Here is a 19,151-nt window from a genome sequence, read left to right as displayed (position 1 = left end):
TGTTTCAGTCTTCCCAACTCTTATTTGTCCAAAGCCCCCCTGGATAAGGTGGCTTTTTCTGGGCTTTCCCCTTCTTTCCACCCCTCCTCCTACCCGTTTCCCCAGGCCCCGCCTCCTCTGCCCTAGGCATCTCTCCATCGGTCTGTGATTGGTGCACTCTCGAGCTCCAGCCTGGCCTTTTACGGACTGTTGTCAGGCCTTTAAAGTGATAAGGGAAAGGGTCCAGTAGCTGCTTTTATCAGCCAATCATTTTGCTGACATCCCTAACGGAGGGGGAAACCCAGGATGCCTCCCCGTTACCCTTCAGCCTCTTGGTTGGAGGGGAGGGCCGGGAGCAGAGCCTTGGGACAGCCGCCAACACCCAGCTGGCACCTGCTCCCTCAGCGTCACTGCGGGATTTGTCTAGCGACTTCCCTCGCAGGGGTGTGTTAGGGGGAGTCCTCTTTCCGACTGTCGAAATGGTTATCAAAGTGTTTGTTGCCACATCTTCTGGGTCCATAGCGGTAGGTGTCTGGGGCTCTGTGGGCTTTCTTCCAAGGTGATTTTCCGGATAACTCTTAGTTGGAGGCAGAAGGAGTAGTGGGTACGTCCAGAACTTTGGTCTTGAGTTCTGTTTGTGCTTTTGCGTGTGAGTCAACTGCACACCGCAGTGAGCCTGAGCGCCCTTCGCCTTTTGCATTTGTCTTCACGGTGTTGGAAAAAGTGTGCGAGGTGTGTAATCTGGCAGGTGGGCGTGAAAGGTGGCTGGAGGGAGGAGCGTTCCATGCCCATTTTTAACCTGTGCTGTGTGTCCCGTTGGTAGTGCGGTGTGGTATTATTCACTGGCCTTTGGCTTTTGAGCGCTTTACCATTCATTCTGAAGGTGCAAACTAAAACCTGGAAAAAGACGACGGGTAGGGAGAGATGAATTGGATCGCCAAAATGACCTCAGGGCATAATTCCTCCTATATTCGAAATAGCTGGAAGCATAAAGTTAGTGGGTGTGATGTTATTATTTGTGGAAAATGATGTCACAATGACAATGGCAAGCCCATCTGCGGCCACAGTTTTAAATGCTCTTGGAATTGAGGGCACCCAGAGTGTTAGGTAAAAGCCCAATTGCATACCATGGCTTTGCCTGGATTTCTTGAGACCACCCACCTCTTGATTCTGGCCTTGGTTCTGTGCTGTCTAGACCCACCTGCCAGAGAAATAAGGGCACCTCAGGGACTCAGTTCTCCTAGGAATGAAGCAGGGACTGGTTCCAGGCTGGAATTTAGTTTCTGTCTGGGTTGAGGTTTTGGCCAGTGTTTTAGCAGAAACGAGGGAGGCTATGGGAAGAAAACAGTTTATTAATCATGAGAGTTAGAGACCAGAGAGGGGGCTGTTTCCTTTTATAGTTACTTCCTAGAGGGTCTCAGGTTGCAGCTGGAATTCTGACCGCCACTCAGCAGAGATGTTTCCAGGTCCTGGCTAGGTACCAGCCCCAACCATAGCTTGCTGAAGGGCTCCACTCTCAGCCCTGAACTTTCAGGAGGGTTTCTAGAGAGGATGTGAGCAGAGAACAAAAGAGTTTGGCAGTCTCACCTGCCCATCCATGATGGTTTCTGTGGTTCTACTCATTCTGTAGGACGTAGACTTGCGAGATAGATGACATGCCGTGTCAATGACCTCAGACCCGGAACAGGAGAAAAAGAGGAGCCCACATCTCGAATGGAGAATTCCAAACACAGAGACTGCAGATGTAAATCTTTCATGGCCGTTGATGACTGTGAACTTGGCTTGATAGATATAAATAATGAGGCCATCTTTGTTTCTGCCGTGCTGGGTTTGAATCTGGGGCCTCACACATGCTATGTAAGCATGCTGACTTACCAACCGTTATGCCACATCCTGAGAGGGCATGTTCGGGTTTTTTAGATTGAAAGTATTCATATTTCAAGAATAATGGCTTTGGTGGACATTTTTTGGAGTGGGTTTTTTTTTAAAGATTTAAAAAATAATTTATTTTTTATTTTATGTGCATTGGCATTTGGCCTGGATGTATCTGTGTGAGGGAATTAGACCTATTGGAACTTAAGTTACAGACAGTTGTGAGCTGCCTCATGGGTGCTAGGAATTGAGCTCTGGTCCTCTGGAAGAGCAGCCAATTCTCTTAACCACTGAGCCACCTCCCCAGCCCCTGGAGTGGGTTTTAATGTTAGCGCTCATTTGTTTATTTAAAATTTTATGTGCATAGGTGTTTTGCCTACATCTACGCCTGTACACTACATGTATGCTTGGTGCCCAGAGAGGCCACAAGAGGCTTCAGATCCCCAGGACTGGATTACAGATGATTGTGAACTACCACGTGGGTGCTGGAAATTGAACCCAGGTCCTTTGGGAGAGCAGCCAGTGTTTTCAACCACTGAGCTGTTGCTCCAGCCCCAGCCTTTTACCTCTTCTGACTGTGTGGCTGTTTATATTCTTTGGACAACAGGAATACAGCCACAGACTTCTTGGGTTTGATTGCTGTCCTGCATTCTTGAAGCTTGGGGGTCTGTTTGGGCCTTAGAGAACATGGAGGATCTTCCTTCACCTGGAATAGCTGAGTTAGTTGTGACTCCCCAGACAAATGTCTCAGTGCCATTTGTAACGGTGTGACCTTGGAGGAGGTATTTCTCCTTGCTAAGCCTCAATTTCTTTGTCTGTAAAATGAGGATAAGAATAGTATTCACCTCATAGCTTGGTCATGAGGACTCCTGAGGTGCCACACTTGGGTGCCCAGCACTGTGCCAGGGCCTGACTAGGCCCTGGAAAGTTTCGTGATTATTAATTATAGTCACTGACAGCTGTTTGGTGATGTTAGTTAGCAAACTAACTTGTTTTTATTAGCCACCATTAATTGATATTAATGAGCATTATAGTTGTCATTATTATCACTTACTGTGATTATTAGCAACTTTTTTAGTAGATCTATGGCTAACTTGTTGTGGGCAAATGGTACAGGATGGGGAAAGAGCTCTCTTGGCCTCCACTGAGGCCCCCAGGGCTTCAAATAGTGATCCGGCCCCCAGGGATCTCCAGGTCCTGCAGACCTGTCCCTTAGGACAGACGGCCAGTGTGGTCTGTGAAGCAGAGGGCCTTTGGCATCCTGAGGATAGAGAAAGGACCTGGGGGAGACGTGGGGCGAGTCTGGAGGAGATCTGCTGGGGTGCCATGTGCGTCCTCCCTGCCGTAAAGGGGAGGAGTCCTCTGAAGGCTGATGCTGTGTGTGTGGGGACCAGCTCAGGAGGCTACCTGGAGCAGAGCAGCCCTTTGGGAGGAAGATCTAATGAGTTCTTGAGCAAGGTCCCACCAGGGGAGGACGAGGTGGGTGAGGGTACCCACCAGAGAGGAAGGGCAGCTGTCTCCCCCTTCCCCCTCTGGGCTCGACTTTAGGACCTTTCGGTCTCTCAAGCTCCTGGGCCAGGCCTCCCTCACTTGTCCCAGTTAGTCTGAGGAGCCTGTTTTAAGTGGTCCTTGGTGAGTCCAAGGGCAAACAGATGTCTTCTGTTTCCTTTTTTGGGGGGCAGGTGCTGAGAACAGCACTTAGCATAGTGTCACACACCCACTTGTGCCAGGACCGATCGCTCCATTGACCCTCTGTCGATCCTTTCTAACGAAAAGTGTGAATTTATTGTTTTCTTTGTTTTAATGCTGCACACAGTTATTTGCGCTATATAGTACAGCTAAAGAAAATGACGGATGCTGTATAAATGTCAGCAAAGCATGCCTCAAAAACAGCTATAATGTAATGTTATAATATAGTAATGATTGTTTTTTTTTTTCTGCTCTTAATCAGATTAGGAAAAAACAGCAGGAAGTGGTGGGCTTTTTAGAAGCCAATAAAATAGACTTCAAGGAACTGGACATAGCTGGGGATGAAGACAACAGGAAGTGGATGAGGGAGAACGTTCCTGGGGAGAAGAAGCCTCAGAATGGGATTCCTTTGCCTCCTCAGATCTTCAACGAAGAGCACTATTGTGGGGTGAGTATTCCCTGTTGTGGCAAGTTCTTCTGTGTGTTTATCAGAACTAACAATTAATGAACGTGTGTGGTTTTCATGTGCGTGTACCCATGTGTCAGTGCGTGCGTGCGTGCGTGCGTGCGTGTGTGTGTGTGTGTGTGTGCGTGTGTGTATATGTTCGTGTGTGTATGTGTGTGTGTGTGTGCGCGCGCGCGCGCGCGCGCATGCAGGCCAGAGGTTGACACTGGGTGTCTTCTCCAATCACTTTCTGCATTTTTTTTTTGAGGCAGGGTCTCTCACCGGATCTGGAGCTCACTGATTCAGCTAGGCTGGCAGGGTTGTAGGAGTTGGCCTGTCTCTGTCCCCTTCCCGGCACCGGGTTAACAGACAGGCTGCCGTGCTTTGCCGTGGGCGCTGGGGACCTGACCTCCAGCCTCCTGCTTGCGTGGCAGGCACTTTATCCACTGACCCATCTCATCAGCCCATGTTTGCCAGAAACTGTTTCAAGCAGAGTAGTTTTGAGACACTGTTTGTCAGGTCTCAGTCTCTTTCTTCTAGCCAATCAGCGTTTAAGAGTGAGAGGATGGTGGACTCAGTCGCACAACTCAGAAGACTTGGGGGTTGTTTTAGGTTCTGTATTTTGAAGAAGTCACTTGTTTAAACAAAATCTGCACCTTAGGTAGAAGGGATTGACTCTACTTAGCCTTGTGAAGTGCATACTCAGTGGATACGTGATACATTCTTAAAAATTGACCAGCAGACATGTGGTCTTATGCGAGATACAAGATGAATTTGTTCAGACTCATCCAATTAGTTTAAATGTGTTCCAAGCATTTGATGATAATGTCAATTTTATTTATATTTAAATTTTTTATCACCTTTAAATTTACTTGTGTGCCCGTGTGCATGTGCATGGGTGTGTGTAAACCATGAGCAAATGGGTGAGGAGGTCAGAGGAAATTTTTGGGATTCAGTTCTCTTTTCCCCCCATGGGTTCTGGGGATTGAGCTCATGTTGTTGTACGAGGCAGACTTAACTGAGCCAGTGTGCTGGCCTGGCAACTTTATGTGAAGGACTCCATAGCTTATTTCAGCAAAAAGCCACCTTCCTCAGAGTTTACAGGTTCTGCTAAAGAAAGCAAATTGCTGGAAGGAAACATTGAAAACATCAGTGGGCTCTTGCCATGAGAAGTGGGCATTCTTCCTATGGGGAGAGGGTACTGTCAAGCAGAGGTGTCTGGTGGCTGCTGCATCTGAGGTCCGGGCCCAGGGGCAGGATACGCAGTCATGACTTTGCTCCTGCCACCGAGAGCTGTCTGTGCCTTTCATCTGAACCATCTTCATGAACACCTAGGCCAACTCCTGCAGTTGTCACTTTTGGCGGCAAGGTTTCTCTAGACCATATCCACAAGAGTTCATTCACCAGTCACCTGCAGCTGAGGTCATACTGTGGCTCAGCCGAACGCTTGGAACCAAGATCGTACAAGGCACACAGCCCAACATACTTACTATATGATCTTGTGTGTGTGTGTGTGTGTGTGTGTATGTGTGTGTGTGTGTGTGTGTGTGTGTGTGTGTGTGTGTGTGTTCTTGTGTGGGTGTGGTTGAATTTCAGAGAACAACCTTGGGTTTTGTTTCTCAAGCACCTTCCATCTTGCTTTCTTGAGATGGGGTCTCTTACTGGCGTGGGCCTTGCCCAGGCTAAGCAGCCTGGACAGTAGGTGCTAGGATCCACCTGTCTTTGCTTCCTTGGTGCTGAGGTCATAGGTGTGTACTGCCGTTCCTAGACTTCTTTTACATGGGCTCGGGATGGAACTCAGGTCCTCAGGCTTGCAAGGCAAGCACGTCATTGGCTGACCAATGTCTCCAGACTCACTGTCTGCTCCTTTATGCAAAAGCTTTTGAGCCTCTGATCCTAAGTATGAATTGTTGCTTGTTAAGGACTTGGGATGCTTGCCTACAGCTGCTCTAACAAACGGCCACAAACTTTGAGGCTTAAAATATCAGATATTTATTCTTTCACAGTTGAGAGGCCATAATGATGCTGGTGCTCGTTGGGACTTTTTGGAAATTCTTAAGGAGAGCCTGTTTCATTCCCCTCTCCCAGTTGCTCAGGTTTGCCAGCGGTCCTTGGCTTGTAGAAGTGTTCCAGGTGTGGCCTCGGGTTCCCCCTGTGTATACCAGTGTCTCTACAGGGCCTTCCTGTAAGGATAACAGTCATTTTAAAAGACTCACTCTAACTTAGTATGGTATTATCACAATAGCTACAGCTGAAAATATCTTACTTCCAAATCAGGTCACTTTCTGGGGCTCCAGGTGGACAAGTGCTTATGTGGGAGGCACTTGAACCTAGCATGGGACTGCATGGATTTGCATGGCCAGATTAGCTTCTTGAGAGGCTTACTAAAAGTCCCGTGGGTGAGAGTGCATTCAGTCTTGATGTGGTCAGTACATGCTGTGGGGAGCGTGTGGTCTATTTCAAGTCCCCTTGAATTTTACTTGGGGGCTTCACAGAATGTAGGAAGGATTTCCCCTGTGAAGAAAGTCCTCCATCCAGTGAGGTGGCTCAATGGGTAAAGGCACCCACTACCAAGCCTGATGACCTGAGTGCTCTCTCTGGATCCCACATGGTGGAAGAGGACTCCCAGAAGTTGTCTGTTGACCTCCATACATGAGCTGTGGCATGCTCACCTCCCACAGTAAATAAATGTAATCAAAATAATAAGAGAAAAGAGAATCCGTTCTCCACCCTACTCCCACCTCTCCTGTGCATCTTACTAGACGAGAAGGCTAATGCAGGAGCTAGGGTGGCAAGGAATTTTGGTTTTACTTTTTCCATAATAAGTTCTTTATAAAATTTATTTAATTTTATTTTTGAAATTTATCTGTGTGTGCTTGCCTGTGTGTGTGTGTGTGTGTGTGTGTGTGTGTACCTATATGTGTATGAAGTATCTACAGAGGCCAGAAGAGGGCATTAGATCCCTTGGGGCTGGAATTGCAGGTGGTTGTGCTCCACCTGATGTGGATGCTGGGGACTGAATTCAAGTCATCTGTGAGAGCAGCAAACACTCTCAACAGCTGAGCCGTCTCTCCAGCACACCAGTTCCTTTCAATACTAGAAAAATTAGAAAAATTAGAAAAATTCATATTTGCACACACCAAAAGATTAAATGGTTTCAAAGAGTCTTCAGTGTGAATCTCTCCTATCCCAATTCCTGCCCACAGTTTTTTTTTGTTTGTTTGCTTTGTTTTTTGTTTGTTTGAGACAAGGTTTCTCTGTGTAACCCTGGCTGTCCTAGAACTTGCTCTGTAGACCGGGCTGGCCTCAAACTGACAGAGATCTGCCTGTCTCTGCCTCTCGAGTACTGGGATTAAAGGTGTGTGCCACCACCGCCTGGCCCCTGCTCATAGTTTTAACCACAGTCCCCTGAGTTTAGCTACCTTCACATCCCTACCTGGGAGGTCACGGGGCCTTTGCTGAGAAAGGCTCTGTACTTGGTCTAATTCTCTGCTGCTGTGTGTCAGTTTTTAGCCATGTCTAAACCAAAGGCCTGGTGAATCTACTTTGTTCTGGCCTCAAACATAAAGCAGGTGGTCCTGCTTGGAGGCAACCAATGTTGATAAGTTTTTGTTTGAAATGTTCTATGTGTATTTGTCTCTAAATGGGGCAAGGGCCAGGGCCAGAGAGTGACAACAGTTTCACTATATAGCCTTTTCTATTGTTCTATTTTAAGAAACCATTTATCAACACAGCCTTGTGAAACCCTTAAAGACATTAGGGTAGCTGGAGAGATGGCTCAGCAGTCAAAAGCACTTGCTGTTCTTGCAAAGCACCTGGGTTCAGTTCCCAGGACCTACTTGGTAGCTACAACCGGCTGTAACTCCAGTTCCAGGGGATCTGATACCTTCTTTTGGCCCCTGCAGTCACCAGGTATGTACACAGTGTACAGACATACATATAGGCAAAGCACTCATGGAATAAAAATAAAATGTCATAAACTAAAGAGTCTGCCTGTGCTGGTTAATTTTATGTCAACTTGACCCAGGCTAGAGTCATTTGGGAAGAGAGAACCTCAGTTAAGAAAATGCCCCATCAGATTGGCCCATGGGCAAACCTGTGATACATTTTCTTGATTGATGACTGTTGTGAGTGGGCCCAGTTCACTGTGGATGGTGCCACCCCTAGGCAGGTAGGTGGTCCTGGGTACTGTAAGAAAGCAGGCTGAGCAAGCCATGGAGAAAGAGGCAGTAAGTAGCACTCCTCCATGGCGTTAGCTCCGGCCTTCAGGCTTTTGCCACGTCTGAGTTCCTGACCTGACTTTCCTCTAATGGACTGAAAGTGTAAGCTGGAATAAACCCTTTCCTCTCCAAGTAGCTTTTGGTCATGGCGTTTCATCACAGCAATAGAAACCCTAACTAAGATGCCATATCCTTCCCCGTGATTAGAACGCAAATCACAAAACTTGCCGTCATTCAGGTGTCCTCACGGTTCATGTGGGCTCTTGGCCAGCAGCAGGCGTGGGGGCGGGGGCAGCAGTGGATGTCTCTGCACCAGGAGCCGAGAGCTCCAGGTGTCTGGGAGTCCTGAGCATCTGCTTTGCTGAGCAGATGACCAGGTCCTGAGAGCCATGGCCGACAAGAAAGGCAACACCAGATGGAAAGCCAGGCACAGTCCAGACCAGGTACCCGCCCAAGAGGGAATTCCTGTTAGAAGCAGTAGACATGTCTGCCAATGACAAGTTCAATCTGGCTGTGGCGATTGGGTACAACCAAAGAAGACTTGATCATGGGCATCTTTATTAATATAGATGTGAATGTCCCTGGTATTCAAGGAAGTAGGAAAGGAAAGAATGCAAAACCAGTGGGTGGGGAAAAAGCTTCTCTACATCTTGTCCTTACAGGCACTGTGCACCTGTCCCTAATCACATTCCCTCCTGGGCCATTCCACCCCCAAGTCCTTCCTCTGTTTCCTGTGTGTGTGTGTGTGTGTGTATGTGTTCTTGTGCTATGTAGGTACAATGACAATGCATGAAAACAAATGAAAAATTAATGGCTTTTTAAAAATAGCTTTGTGACTTAGTTATCAGTTGATAAAGCAAACTGAGAGGATGTTTTGTGCTTGATGACTGATAGATAAAGGGACTGGGCTCAGTACATATGCCAGCTCCCAAGTGTATAATGGTTTTAAATATTCTCTTTCTTTGCTTCAAGGATTTTGACTCTTTCTTCTCTGCAAAAGAAGAAAATATTATCTATTCATTCCTTGGTTTGGCTCCCCCTCCAGGGTCAAAGGTAAGCTGGAATGCTCTGTGTGCAGGGCAGACTATAACTAAAGAAGACAGAAACTGGCAGATGCTCATCAGTGATGCTTAAGTCAACATGATTTTCTTTCCTAAATTTACAGAATGCTTCATAAATTTACATGTTGTCCTTCTATGGGGCTCTGCTTATCTCTATACCATTCTAATGTTTGTGTGTGTGTGTGTTGCTTCAGCACTGACACAATTTTAATATATTCTTCATTGAGGAATTGTATGCGGAGAGATAATACAAAGATTTCTACCAGGCAAATTTTCAGTTATGCTTTCATCTTGTTCTTGTAAATTTTATAATATTTAAGAAACGTGAAGGCACTTAGGAAGCAGAGGCAGGCAGATCTTTGAGTTCAAGGCCAGCTTGGTCTACAGAGAGAGTTCCAGGACAGCAAGGGCTATTACACAGAGAAACCCTGTCTTGAAACAATAACAACAAAACAAAACAAAACAAAACAAAAACCCCAAACAAACAAACAAAAAAAGAAACATGAAGGCTGGGGTGAATCTGCAGGTGCAGCTCAGTGTGATTGCCTATTAGGAGGCCTTGGGTTCAGTTTCAAGCATTTAAAAAAAGAATAGCAAAAGGGGAAGAAGGTGTAGTATTATTGTGTTATGTAAGTCCATTTGTGAGGTACATAAATGCAGGGAGCTACTTGTGTGACTGTGAAGTTATATTGTCACGAATGACTCCTCTAGCTCCTGTGTCATCATGAATGACTCCTCCTCTGGCTCCTGTGTTGTCATGAATGACTCCTCCTCTAGCTCCTGTGTTGTCATGAATGACTTCTCCTCTGGCTCCTATGTTGTCATGAATGACTTCTCCTCTAGCTCCTGTGTCATCATGAATGACTTCTCCTCTAGCTCCTATGTTGTCATGAATGACTTCTCCTCTAGCTCCTGTGTCATCATGAATGACTTCTCCTCTAGCTCTTGTGTCATCATGAATGACTTCTCCTCTAGCTCCTGTGTCATTATGAATGACTCCTCTAGCTCCTGTGTTGTCATGAATGACTCCTCCTCTGGCTCCTGTGTCGTTATGAATGACTTCTCCTCTGGCTCCTGTGTCGTCACAAATGACTTCTCCTCTGGCTCCTGTGTTGTCATGAATGACTCCTCCTCTGGCTCCTGTGTTGTCATGAATGACTTCTCCTCTAGCTCCTGTGTCGTCACAAATGACTTCTCCTCTGGCTCCTGTGTTGTCATGAATGACTCCTCCTCTGGCTCCTGTGTCGTTATGAATGACTCCTCCTCTACCTCCTGTTGTCATGAATGACTTCTCCTCTGGCTCCTGTGTTGTCATGAATGACTTCTCTAGCTCCTGTGTTGTCACAAGTGACTTCTCATCTGGCTCCTGAAAGTTAACTTTGTAAATGATATCAATTACTCTCAGTTTAGTAATTTCTACTTAACATGAATTTGCTGTTTGTTCTGTTAAGAAGGGGAAAGAAAGTGAGATCTAGAATCAAGCACAGTGTAGATTTCACCAGTGCTTCTCCTTAGTGTTGACTCCTCTTTGGTTATGTATAACCAATGAATGTGATGACGAAGCTCAGACATGACTTTGTAGTCTAATGTGGACATCTGCTTCACTCTCTATACTGACCACTGAATTCCTTGCTGTGACCAAGTCTCTTGTATGCCACACTCTACTGACACAAGTGCACACTGTGTAATTCACTTATTTTTAAAAGTTAATTTGCTTGGGCCTGGAGAGATGGTTCAGTGGTTAGCAACACTGTTTGCTCTTGCACTAGTCCTGGGGACATGAGACAAAGATGATTATGATCCACCATGTGGGTGCTGGAAATTGAACAACATCCTCCGCAAGAGCAGCGAGGGCTCATAACTACTGAGCCATCTCTTCACTTCACCCATAAGAGTCTTATATGTTTTATTTTGGCAAGTACCAATGGACAGTATCCAATTATATATGCAGCTGGAGTTCTTCCCTAATTAGCAGAGATAAAAAATCATTACAGTGTTACAGCACCACATTGTAGTAAGTCCCTGGAGTGTGGTTGTGCCACATCAGCACTTGTGCCTCCCGGTGGGAACAGTCCTCAGGAGGCCACCTCATGACATCCTAATCATCCAGACAGCCGCATCAACATCGAGATCTCCTGTCATGGATTTTCTCTTAGGACATATCTGTTTAATGAATAAGACACAATTGACATCTCAAGGTTTTGTTTTGAAACAAGTTCCTACTATGTAGTTTAGTAGAATATTTTAAGGTGTGTTACTTTTGTTTATGTTGCATTTGTTTAACTCTGTGAAGCTGTGTTACTGTGCCTGTGTAAAACACCTGATGGTCTAATAAAAAAACTGGCCAAATAGCAAGGCAGGAGAAAGGATAGATGTGGCTGGCAGGCAGAGAGTATATATAGAAGGAGAAAACTGGGAGGAGAGATCTGGGAGCTAGCAGCCAGAGAAGGAGGAGGACACCAGGGGTCAGCCACCCAGCTACACAACCAGCAAGCCACGGAGTAAGAGTAAGATTTGCTGAAGTAGCCAGGCGGTGGTAGAGCACACCTTTAATCCCAGCACTCGGGAGGCAGAGCCAGGCGTATCTCTGTGAGTTTAAGGCCAGCCTGGTCTACAGAGCGAGATCCAGGACAGGCTCCAAAGCTACACAGAGAAACCCTGTCTCGAAAAACCAAAAAGAAAAAAAAAAAAAAGACTTACAGAAGTAAGAGAATAGGAAAAGCCCAGAGGCTAAAGGTAGATGGGATAATTTAAAGTTAAGGAAAGCTGGCTAGAAACTAAGCCAAGCTAAGGCTGGGCATTCATAATTAGGAATAAGTCTCTGTGTGTGATTTATTTGGGAGCTGGATGGAGGGCCCCCCAAAAAGAGCAAACCCCCCCAACAACAGTGTAGATTAGGTTGACTTTGAACTTTTGATTCTCTACTTGAAGCTGCCCCAGTGCCAGGAGCCATAACGCTGAGTAATGTGCTTTACAGCCCAAAGAAACTTACGATGACAAGTTTTGACATCATTTCTGTGATGGTGATCCACATGTAACAAATGTCAAAATATTTAAATAAGTGCCAGTCACCTAAGGGACTGACCACACCACCAATTCAGGTGCTTTTGAGTGAAAGGCATATGAGAGGGAGGGTCAGAAGACGTAGAGAAACATGGGTAGAGGACTATTGAAGAATGGACTCTGATCTTATAGAATTGTTCTAGAATTTTCTGGTTTGAAACTAGATGAGCAACAAAGACAATGGACCCCACTGAGCATCCCACTGTATTTCTTGCCAGAGAGAAGCACATTAACAAGAAATAAAAGACAAAGGAATGTGCGGAGGCCAGGCCTCAGACATGAGAGATCTGCTGTGTGTAGCAGGAGTTCTAGGATGGGTGAAGGACCTGGGAAGGGCGTTGATATTGGTAGAGACTGAGAGGGGCTTCCAGCTGGAGATGCTGCATGTGCTCCACACAGCCTCTTCTCAGGAGTGCAGGAAAGCCAGACGCTAGGAAAAGTCTCAGAAAGACGGACATAAAAAGGGTTGGTTTGAGGAAGGAGACCAAACACCTGCCCATAAAAATAGGAACATAACAAATTCTTCCAGTAGCTAATATGTATCAGAGTGGAGTTAGCTTTATAGCAAATATTAAAGATTGATCGTCATATGAGAGCGACAATAGAGAGTGTGTTTGAAGAGTGTTTGCCCTGAAGATAACCTGATGTTTTAGAAAGCTGGGGACCATTTCGTAAGTTAAGACTGTCCTGTGGGGGTGCTGGGTGGCTCTGCCCTAAGCTTGTGTTATGATGCTTTCTGCTTTTATGCTCTTACAATTATTTTAATTTTATTTTAAGTGTATGGGTATTTTGCCTGTATATATGTTGGTATATAAAGTCCATACCTGGTGGCTTCAGAGTCCAGAAGAGGCCATTGGATCCCTGGAATTGGAGTTATGGATGGCTATGGGCTGCCATGAGTGTGCTGGAAACTGAACCCAGGTCCTCTGCAAGAGCAGCCAGTGTTCATAACCACTGAGCCATCTCCCCAGCCCCAGCTTTTGTGTTCTTGTTGCTGCAGTGTGGGTGGCAGTGACTTTGTCCCTGTGTGGGCCCCACTGTGGCTGTGAACAAAGTGAAGGCCAAAGATAAAAATAATTCAGTTAGTTAAGACACTGAAATGTGAGTCATTGTCCTGAAGCGAATTTTCAAGTGTTTTCAACTATATGTTATAGGTAACAAAGTCTGAGGAAGCGTCTTCCCTTCCCAATGGAGACGTAGCAGGAGAGGCAGAGGGCGCTGCAGAGGTAAGGGCTGGTGCTGCCAGTGTCCTCAGGGGGGCTGCCTGGGTCTAACATTTCTTTGTTTTCTTGTCTACCTATGTATCTCTCTCTGTGTGTATCTATCATCTATTTATCTATCATCTATCAATCACTTATATCTATCTATCTATCTATCTATCTATCTATCTATCTATCTATCTATCTTCCAGTTTACCTGTTTATCTGTCTACCTTATTCATTTATAACCATCCATCTACACATCTGTCACCTTCACCAGCCTTAAATGGGTGATTCAACATCCTTCACTCAGTAGTTTATGGCTGAAGCATGTATGTATGTACTTATCTATCTATCTATCTATCTATCTATCTATCTATCTATCTATCTATCTATCATCAATCAATGTACCTCTGTATCTGGCTGCAGGCAGTCTGTTAGAAGTTTGGGGTTAGGGGAGCTTGCATCAGCATCTAAATGACCTTGTGTAGAGGTCTCTTCTGACTTTCCTTACATGCCATGACTGAAATGGGAAAGCCACAGCTGGCGTGGCTTGCTTTTTCCTTGGGAGCTTACTGAAGGTCAGTGATACTTGGAGTGTCTTTTCTAAACAGGGCACAGAGAAGGCCGAGGAAAGTGGAGAAAGCGAGGCACACAAAGAGGACAAGGAAGACACCGGCAACCTTCCTGAATCCCCGGAGAAGAATGTGAGTGCTTGCTCTGTTCACAGCTCTGTTCACAGCAGTTCTGCTGCCCCCCCCCCTCCGTTACTGAAATCCTGGGAGGTGCCAGGGATTGCGCCGCCTTCACAACTGCGAGAAAGAAAATGGAGGCTGAGAGCGTAGCTGTGAGGAACCAGCTGTGTTCATCCCTGCTTTAACTGCTGTGCATCAGGTGCCGAGAGGGCCAGAGGGAGGACCCTGCACCGGGCTTGGGGGGAAACCGAGCAAGCTTCAGCAATCCATCATGTATCCAGGGATAAGTCACATTCACGGTCTTGCTCAGACACGGGTACTTACTCCTTGACTTGAGTGATGACTGACTCCTACGAGCAGCTCCCCGTGAACCTCCTGGGGAAAAGAGCCGGGGTGTTCCAGTATTAGCGAAGTGTGAGTGGGACCTTGAGGACCAAAGTCCAGCATTGGGAAGGAAACTCACTGAGCTCAGGAGACGGACAAGTCCCAGCAAGTCTGAGGTGTGCATGGGACCTTCAGGGACAGCAAGATGAGAAATGATGTGTGGGGATTCTGTCAGCACCAAGAGCAATGGGTGTGAGGACTACTTAAGGAATTGCGGGAATGTGGCTGACAAGCCTTGGGTGGCACTGGCTGCCCAGGAGCCTTGTGGGTTGGGATGGGCTACAAGCCTTGGCTAAGCCTCCCCATGGGAGAAACATTATGAGAACTTCATAAGATGGTGGAAACATCACAACTGGCTCATGTTTGTCTTGGCTCTTATCAAGGTAAAGTTATCTTACGGAGAAGGCCAATGGTTTTGAGTTGTGTTTGTTACCAGCTGGCGCTCTTCATCTGAAAATCTCGAAGCCCCGGGTTGGTGACACGTGGTTGAAGGCTCACCACCATGGTTCTTCCCCAAGCAAGTCCTCACAAAAGTGACTTTTGTAAAGGCCAGGTGCATGTAGCTCCAAAAAGCTTGCAGGCTTAAGGCTGGACCTAGGGCCAAAGACCAGGGGACCCCACCAGCGCTCTCTCCAGCCAGTTCTAGGGCTAGCTGCCCTTTCAGGTCACACTGGCAGGCCTCAGCATCCCCATCACCATCCATGTCTGACACTCGGCACCACTGACACCTGCCCGTGGTTCTGTCCCAGTGCCATGCCAGTGGCCCAAGTCTTGGCTAAGTTCCCAACAGAAAATAGCTGCTGTGGAAGGTCTAAGATATCTCATTTCCCATGTTTGCTCCTGGTGGCTCCTGTGGAGGACTGACTGTACTGTAACATCATCCGGGTTGTGTGACGCTCCCGGTGCTGGTTCACACCCTGTCTGCAGTCCTATGAGCACCTGACTTCATTGACCCAGCGACTGCAGCCTTCTTTATGATGACTTTGTCTATGTAATTATTTTCTAACCATAAAATTGAGTTCAAGCATTGTGTGTAGTTGGTTTTTAACAGCTGCCTAGTTCAGATATTGTCTAGTTCTGTGAGCTTATGTTGGAAAACCTTTGAAATTAATATATTGTACCTCAACTTAAGGATTGGAAGCAGGAGTGGCATTTGATAAATATATTCAATTCACACTTTATCAGTCAATTGAGCCACTGCCCCCTGTCAGGCAGACCTCAGTGATTAGGAGGGAGTAATGGGAATGACAATATCCAGGGCCCTTTGAAGTTAGAGAATATTTATTGTGGTGATATATTGTGCACCCTAATACATTTTCCTGAAAATCAGAGAACAGAATAGTCACTAGGTTAAACATAGAAGCCAGGCAGTGGTGGCACACACCTTTAATCCTAGCACTCAGGAGGCAGAGATTCATCTGGATCTCTGTGAGTTCAAAGACACCATGGACTATATGAGATTGACTCAGTCTAAGAGAGAAAGAGAGCCAGGCAGTGGCGGCACACACCTTTAATACCAGCACTAGGAAAGTTGAGACAGGGAATGATATGGGTGGGCAGAGAAAGGTATATAAGGTGTGAGGAGACAGGAACTAAAGTCTTTTGACTGAGGAAGGCTTTTCAGGCTGAGAGTCCTAGAAGTAAGAGGTGGCTTGTTCCTTTGTCTCTCTGATCTTTCAGCATTCACCCCAATATCAACTTTTTATAAAAGGACTATTTAGCAGATTGTATTACAGTTATTATTATTATTATTACTATAATATTTGGTTTTTCAAGATAGGGTTTCTTTGTGTAGCCCTTGCTGTCCTGGATCTCACTCTGTAGACCAGGCTGGCCTCAAATTCACAGAGATCCGCCTGCCTCTGCCTCCTGAGTGCTGGGGTTAAAGGTGTGGGCCACCGCTGCGTGGCTTTAGAGACTATTTCTATAAGAGCTCTTAGCAGATGACTTTCTCTGTTGAGTATATATTCCAAGAAATTAAGCTCATTTTGAGTGTTGATAAGGAGCGCTAGGTCCCTCTTCTGTTACTGCCGGTCACCTAAGGTTGAGACCAGCAGTTATTGGGGTGAAACCTCCCCCGCTGTCCGCCGAGCTGCTCTATGGTTGCCCCATTTTTAATGATTCCTTGTTTCACTTGGATACTAAAAGTACTTGGATGTAAGAAAATGTAAAACTCTACAGAATTGATAGCTCTGTGCTGTTCATGATGACCTTTAATCTGATGACATGGAGATAAGAAGGAAGTCAAAGTTCTTCCAGAGGCAGAGTAGGTAGCGGGTTTCATGAGTCCCTGCTCCCAGCCAATTACTTGTGCTTGTTGAATTTACAGCTTGGTTCCACCAGTGGCAGGATCCTAGAGATCCTGAAAACAAACGATGGACAGTTCACACCCACAGGGAGCATGCAGAACAGCCAGAGAGATGGACAGTGATGGCTGTGGGAGCCGATCTGAGGGCCTGTGACTCAGCCTTCTGGGTTAGGAAATGTCTTCCCTGCAAACCTGATTTTGAGTGGCTGCTGATGTGAGAGAATTTCATGGGATTCAGTTGTGCTGAAGTAAGGAGTGAGGAGGAAGGAAGCCAGAGGGTTAGGCAGGGGCCAGATGGCTTTCCGCCACTGTTTTAAAAGATAAAGGAGATGTTCCAGGTTAAGTAGAAAGGAGATGAGAAGAATTACCCTTCAGGAGAGAGGAGAATCTTTGATGTAGGGAACAAAGGGAGTTTCTGGTTCTTACAGGTTTCTAGGGTGGTTTGGAGGGGTAGAAGATTCCATAGCACTTGGTCCAGCCTCTGGGCTGGGAGCCATAAGGCAAGAGGGGTTCAATAAGAGAATACAGTCATCCTGGAGTCTGGGCATCAGGGAGATGGACTTGCCTCAGCTGCAAGAGGGAGAGGCTGCAAGTCCATGGTTAGTGTTGCTTGTGGCTCCAAGTGAAGGGAGACAGGCTGTAGGGTGATGGCTTGATATGTTCAAGGTGGCTGCGTCTAGGTCTCTAAAGTGGCAGTGTCTTTTAAGGTCTGTAGCTTAACAGCCATTTCAAGGCCATGAATTCGAATGAGAGCAAATGGGGAGGAGCTGGAGAGAAGGGGAATGACGTAATTATAACCTCAGAAGTTATTATCATTGTGAGAGAACGGGGAATGATGTAATTATAATCTCAGAAGTTATTATCATTGTGAGAGAAGGGGAATGATGTAATTATAATCTCAGAAGTTATTATTGTGCCACGGGTGCGTATACGAGGGTTCGAGGACCACCCTGTGGAATTAGTTCTCCACCTTTATGTACGATATGGGGCTTGAACCCAGGTCATCAGGCTTGCACAGCAAGCCCTTTACTCACTGAGCCATCTCGCTGGCCTCTGACTTTTATGAACTGTTTTGTAGCCGCAGTAAAGGCATACTTATAAAGACAGAAAAGAATTTTATTTTGGTTGAAAAACTTAATTGCTTGCATCTCTGATCCGAATGTTGTTAGATCCTCACAGCTTTGCTGTCTGCACATCTTCTGGATAAGTAATGTCCTGCTCATTCAATGAGCTTCTGTTTTATTATCGTTTGTTTACCTTAGAAAGTCAACCTAAATCTTACTCCATTTTTTTTTCTTTATGGACCCAAGGAAGAAGAGGGAGAAGAGGGAGAGAGAACAGAAGAGGTAGGGTCTGCCATCTTTAACTGTTGGTTTAATCAACTTAGTGAAAACGTTTGTCAGTGACACCAGTGCTGTTTTTGCTATACACCTCTCGTGTGTGTGTGTGTGTGTGTGTGTGTGTGTGTGTGTGTGTTCATGTGAGTGCGTGTGCGGGTGGCAGCTGGAGGTCTCTGTCACATGTCTTCTCCATCCTCTTGTGTGGCAGGTGTCATTGTGAGCCCTCTGCATCTCACTCCCATTGTGTCTTTGGCTCTTATGCTTCTCAATAACGATGTGATTTTGTAAAAACCAGACAGAAGGGGTAACAGAGGAAGGAGCAGAGGGAGAGGCCGAAGAAGAGGAAGCTGAGGAAGAAGCAGAAGGGGAAGACTCTTAGGCATTTCAGGCCAGCTCTTCTACTTTTCCCAGGTAGGTGCTGAATTCTGGGGCTGAGAGACTGGTCCCCGTGTGGGCCTGTGTGACCTCTCACGAGGTGTGAGAAGCATGAACACACATCTCTCCTGTCCAGCTTTGTGCACCGCAGGGCTTCAGACTACCATCTCCATGACTTGGCACTAGGGCATGATGGGAAAAGGAGCATTCTGAGCAAAGAAGGGTTATCATCGTGCATACATTTCCTCCTCTATACGACCTTTATTTAAGAGCTGGCATGGAAGCAGCTTTTGCATGTCCATGGCATGAATGCTGTTCATCACTGATGCTGGCAGCAAACCTCACCTGAAAGTCACGGAGCTAGCTGTTGTTTCAGGAAAGACAATTACTGCTGTGCTACATGTCGTCTTAAGTGCTGGGTAGTCTGTTCTCGCTTATTAATATGAACCGAACACTCGTGTGGACGTACTGCGGACAATGAGACACTTGGTAAGGTTTTGCTTCTTTTAAACTTCTGTTAG

The 19,151-nt window shown here is 46.3% G+C and overlaps 1 protein-coding gene across 1 annotated transcript; it reads left to right on the top strand.

Annotated features, from left to right (window-relative positions):
• Positions 1–213: 213 nt before the first annotated feature.
• Sh3bgr (SH3 domain binding glutamate rich protein) lies at positions 214–18,831 on the top strand. Its single transcript, XM_059277559.1, has 7 exons — positions 214–503; positions 3,803–3,988; positions 9,178–9,258; positions 13,484–13,555; positions 14,143–14,235; positions 18,226–18,261; positions 18,551–18,831. The coding sequence occupies exons 1-7, from the start codon at positions 459–461 to the stop codon at positions 18,632–18,634; spliced, it is 597 nt and encodes a 198-aa protein (XP_059133542.1). The 5' UTR covers positions 214–458; the 3' UTR covers positions 18,635–18,831.
• The last annotated feature ends 320 nt before the right edge of the window (positions 18,832–19,151 follow it).

The sequence above is a fragment of the Peromyscus eremicus genome, chromosome 12, assembly GCF_949786415.1.
Source record: "Peromyscus eremicus chromosome 12, PerEre_H2_v1, whole genome shotgun sequence".
In the NCBI taxonomy this organism is placed as follows: Eukaryota; Metazoa; Chordata; class Mammalia; order Rodentia; family Cricetidae; genus Peromyscus; species Peromyscus eremicus.
The sequence above is the reverse complement of the archived record's forward strand: the minus strand, read 5'-3'. Positions and strand labels throughout refer to the sequence as shown.

Excerpts from the sequence above, each read along its gene's own strand:
- Sh3bgr (XM_059277559.1), top strand. The coding sequence starts at position 459 with ATGGTTATCAAAGTGTTTGTTGCCACATCTTCTGGGTCCATAGCG. Across the intron at positions 3,989-9,177 it reads ACGAAGAGCACTATTGTGGG|GATTTTGACTCTTTCTTCTC; the intron begins GTGAGTATTCCC and ends CTTTGCTTCAAG. Across the intron at positions 13,556-14,142 it reads AGGCAGAGGGCGCTGCAGAG|GGCACAGAGAAGGCCGAGGA; the intron begins GTAAGGGCTGGT and ends TTTTCTAAACAG.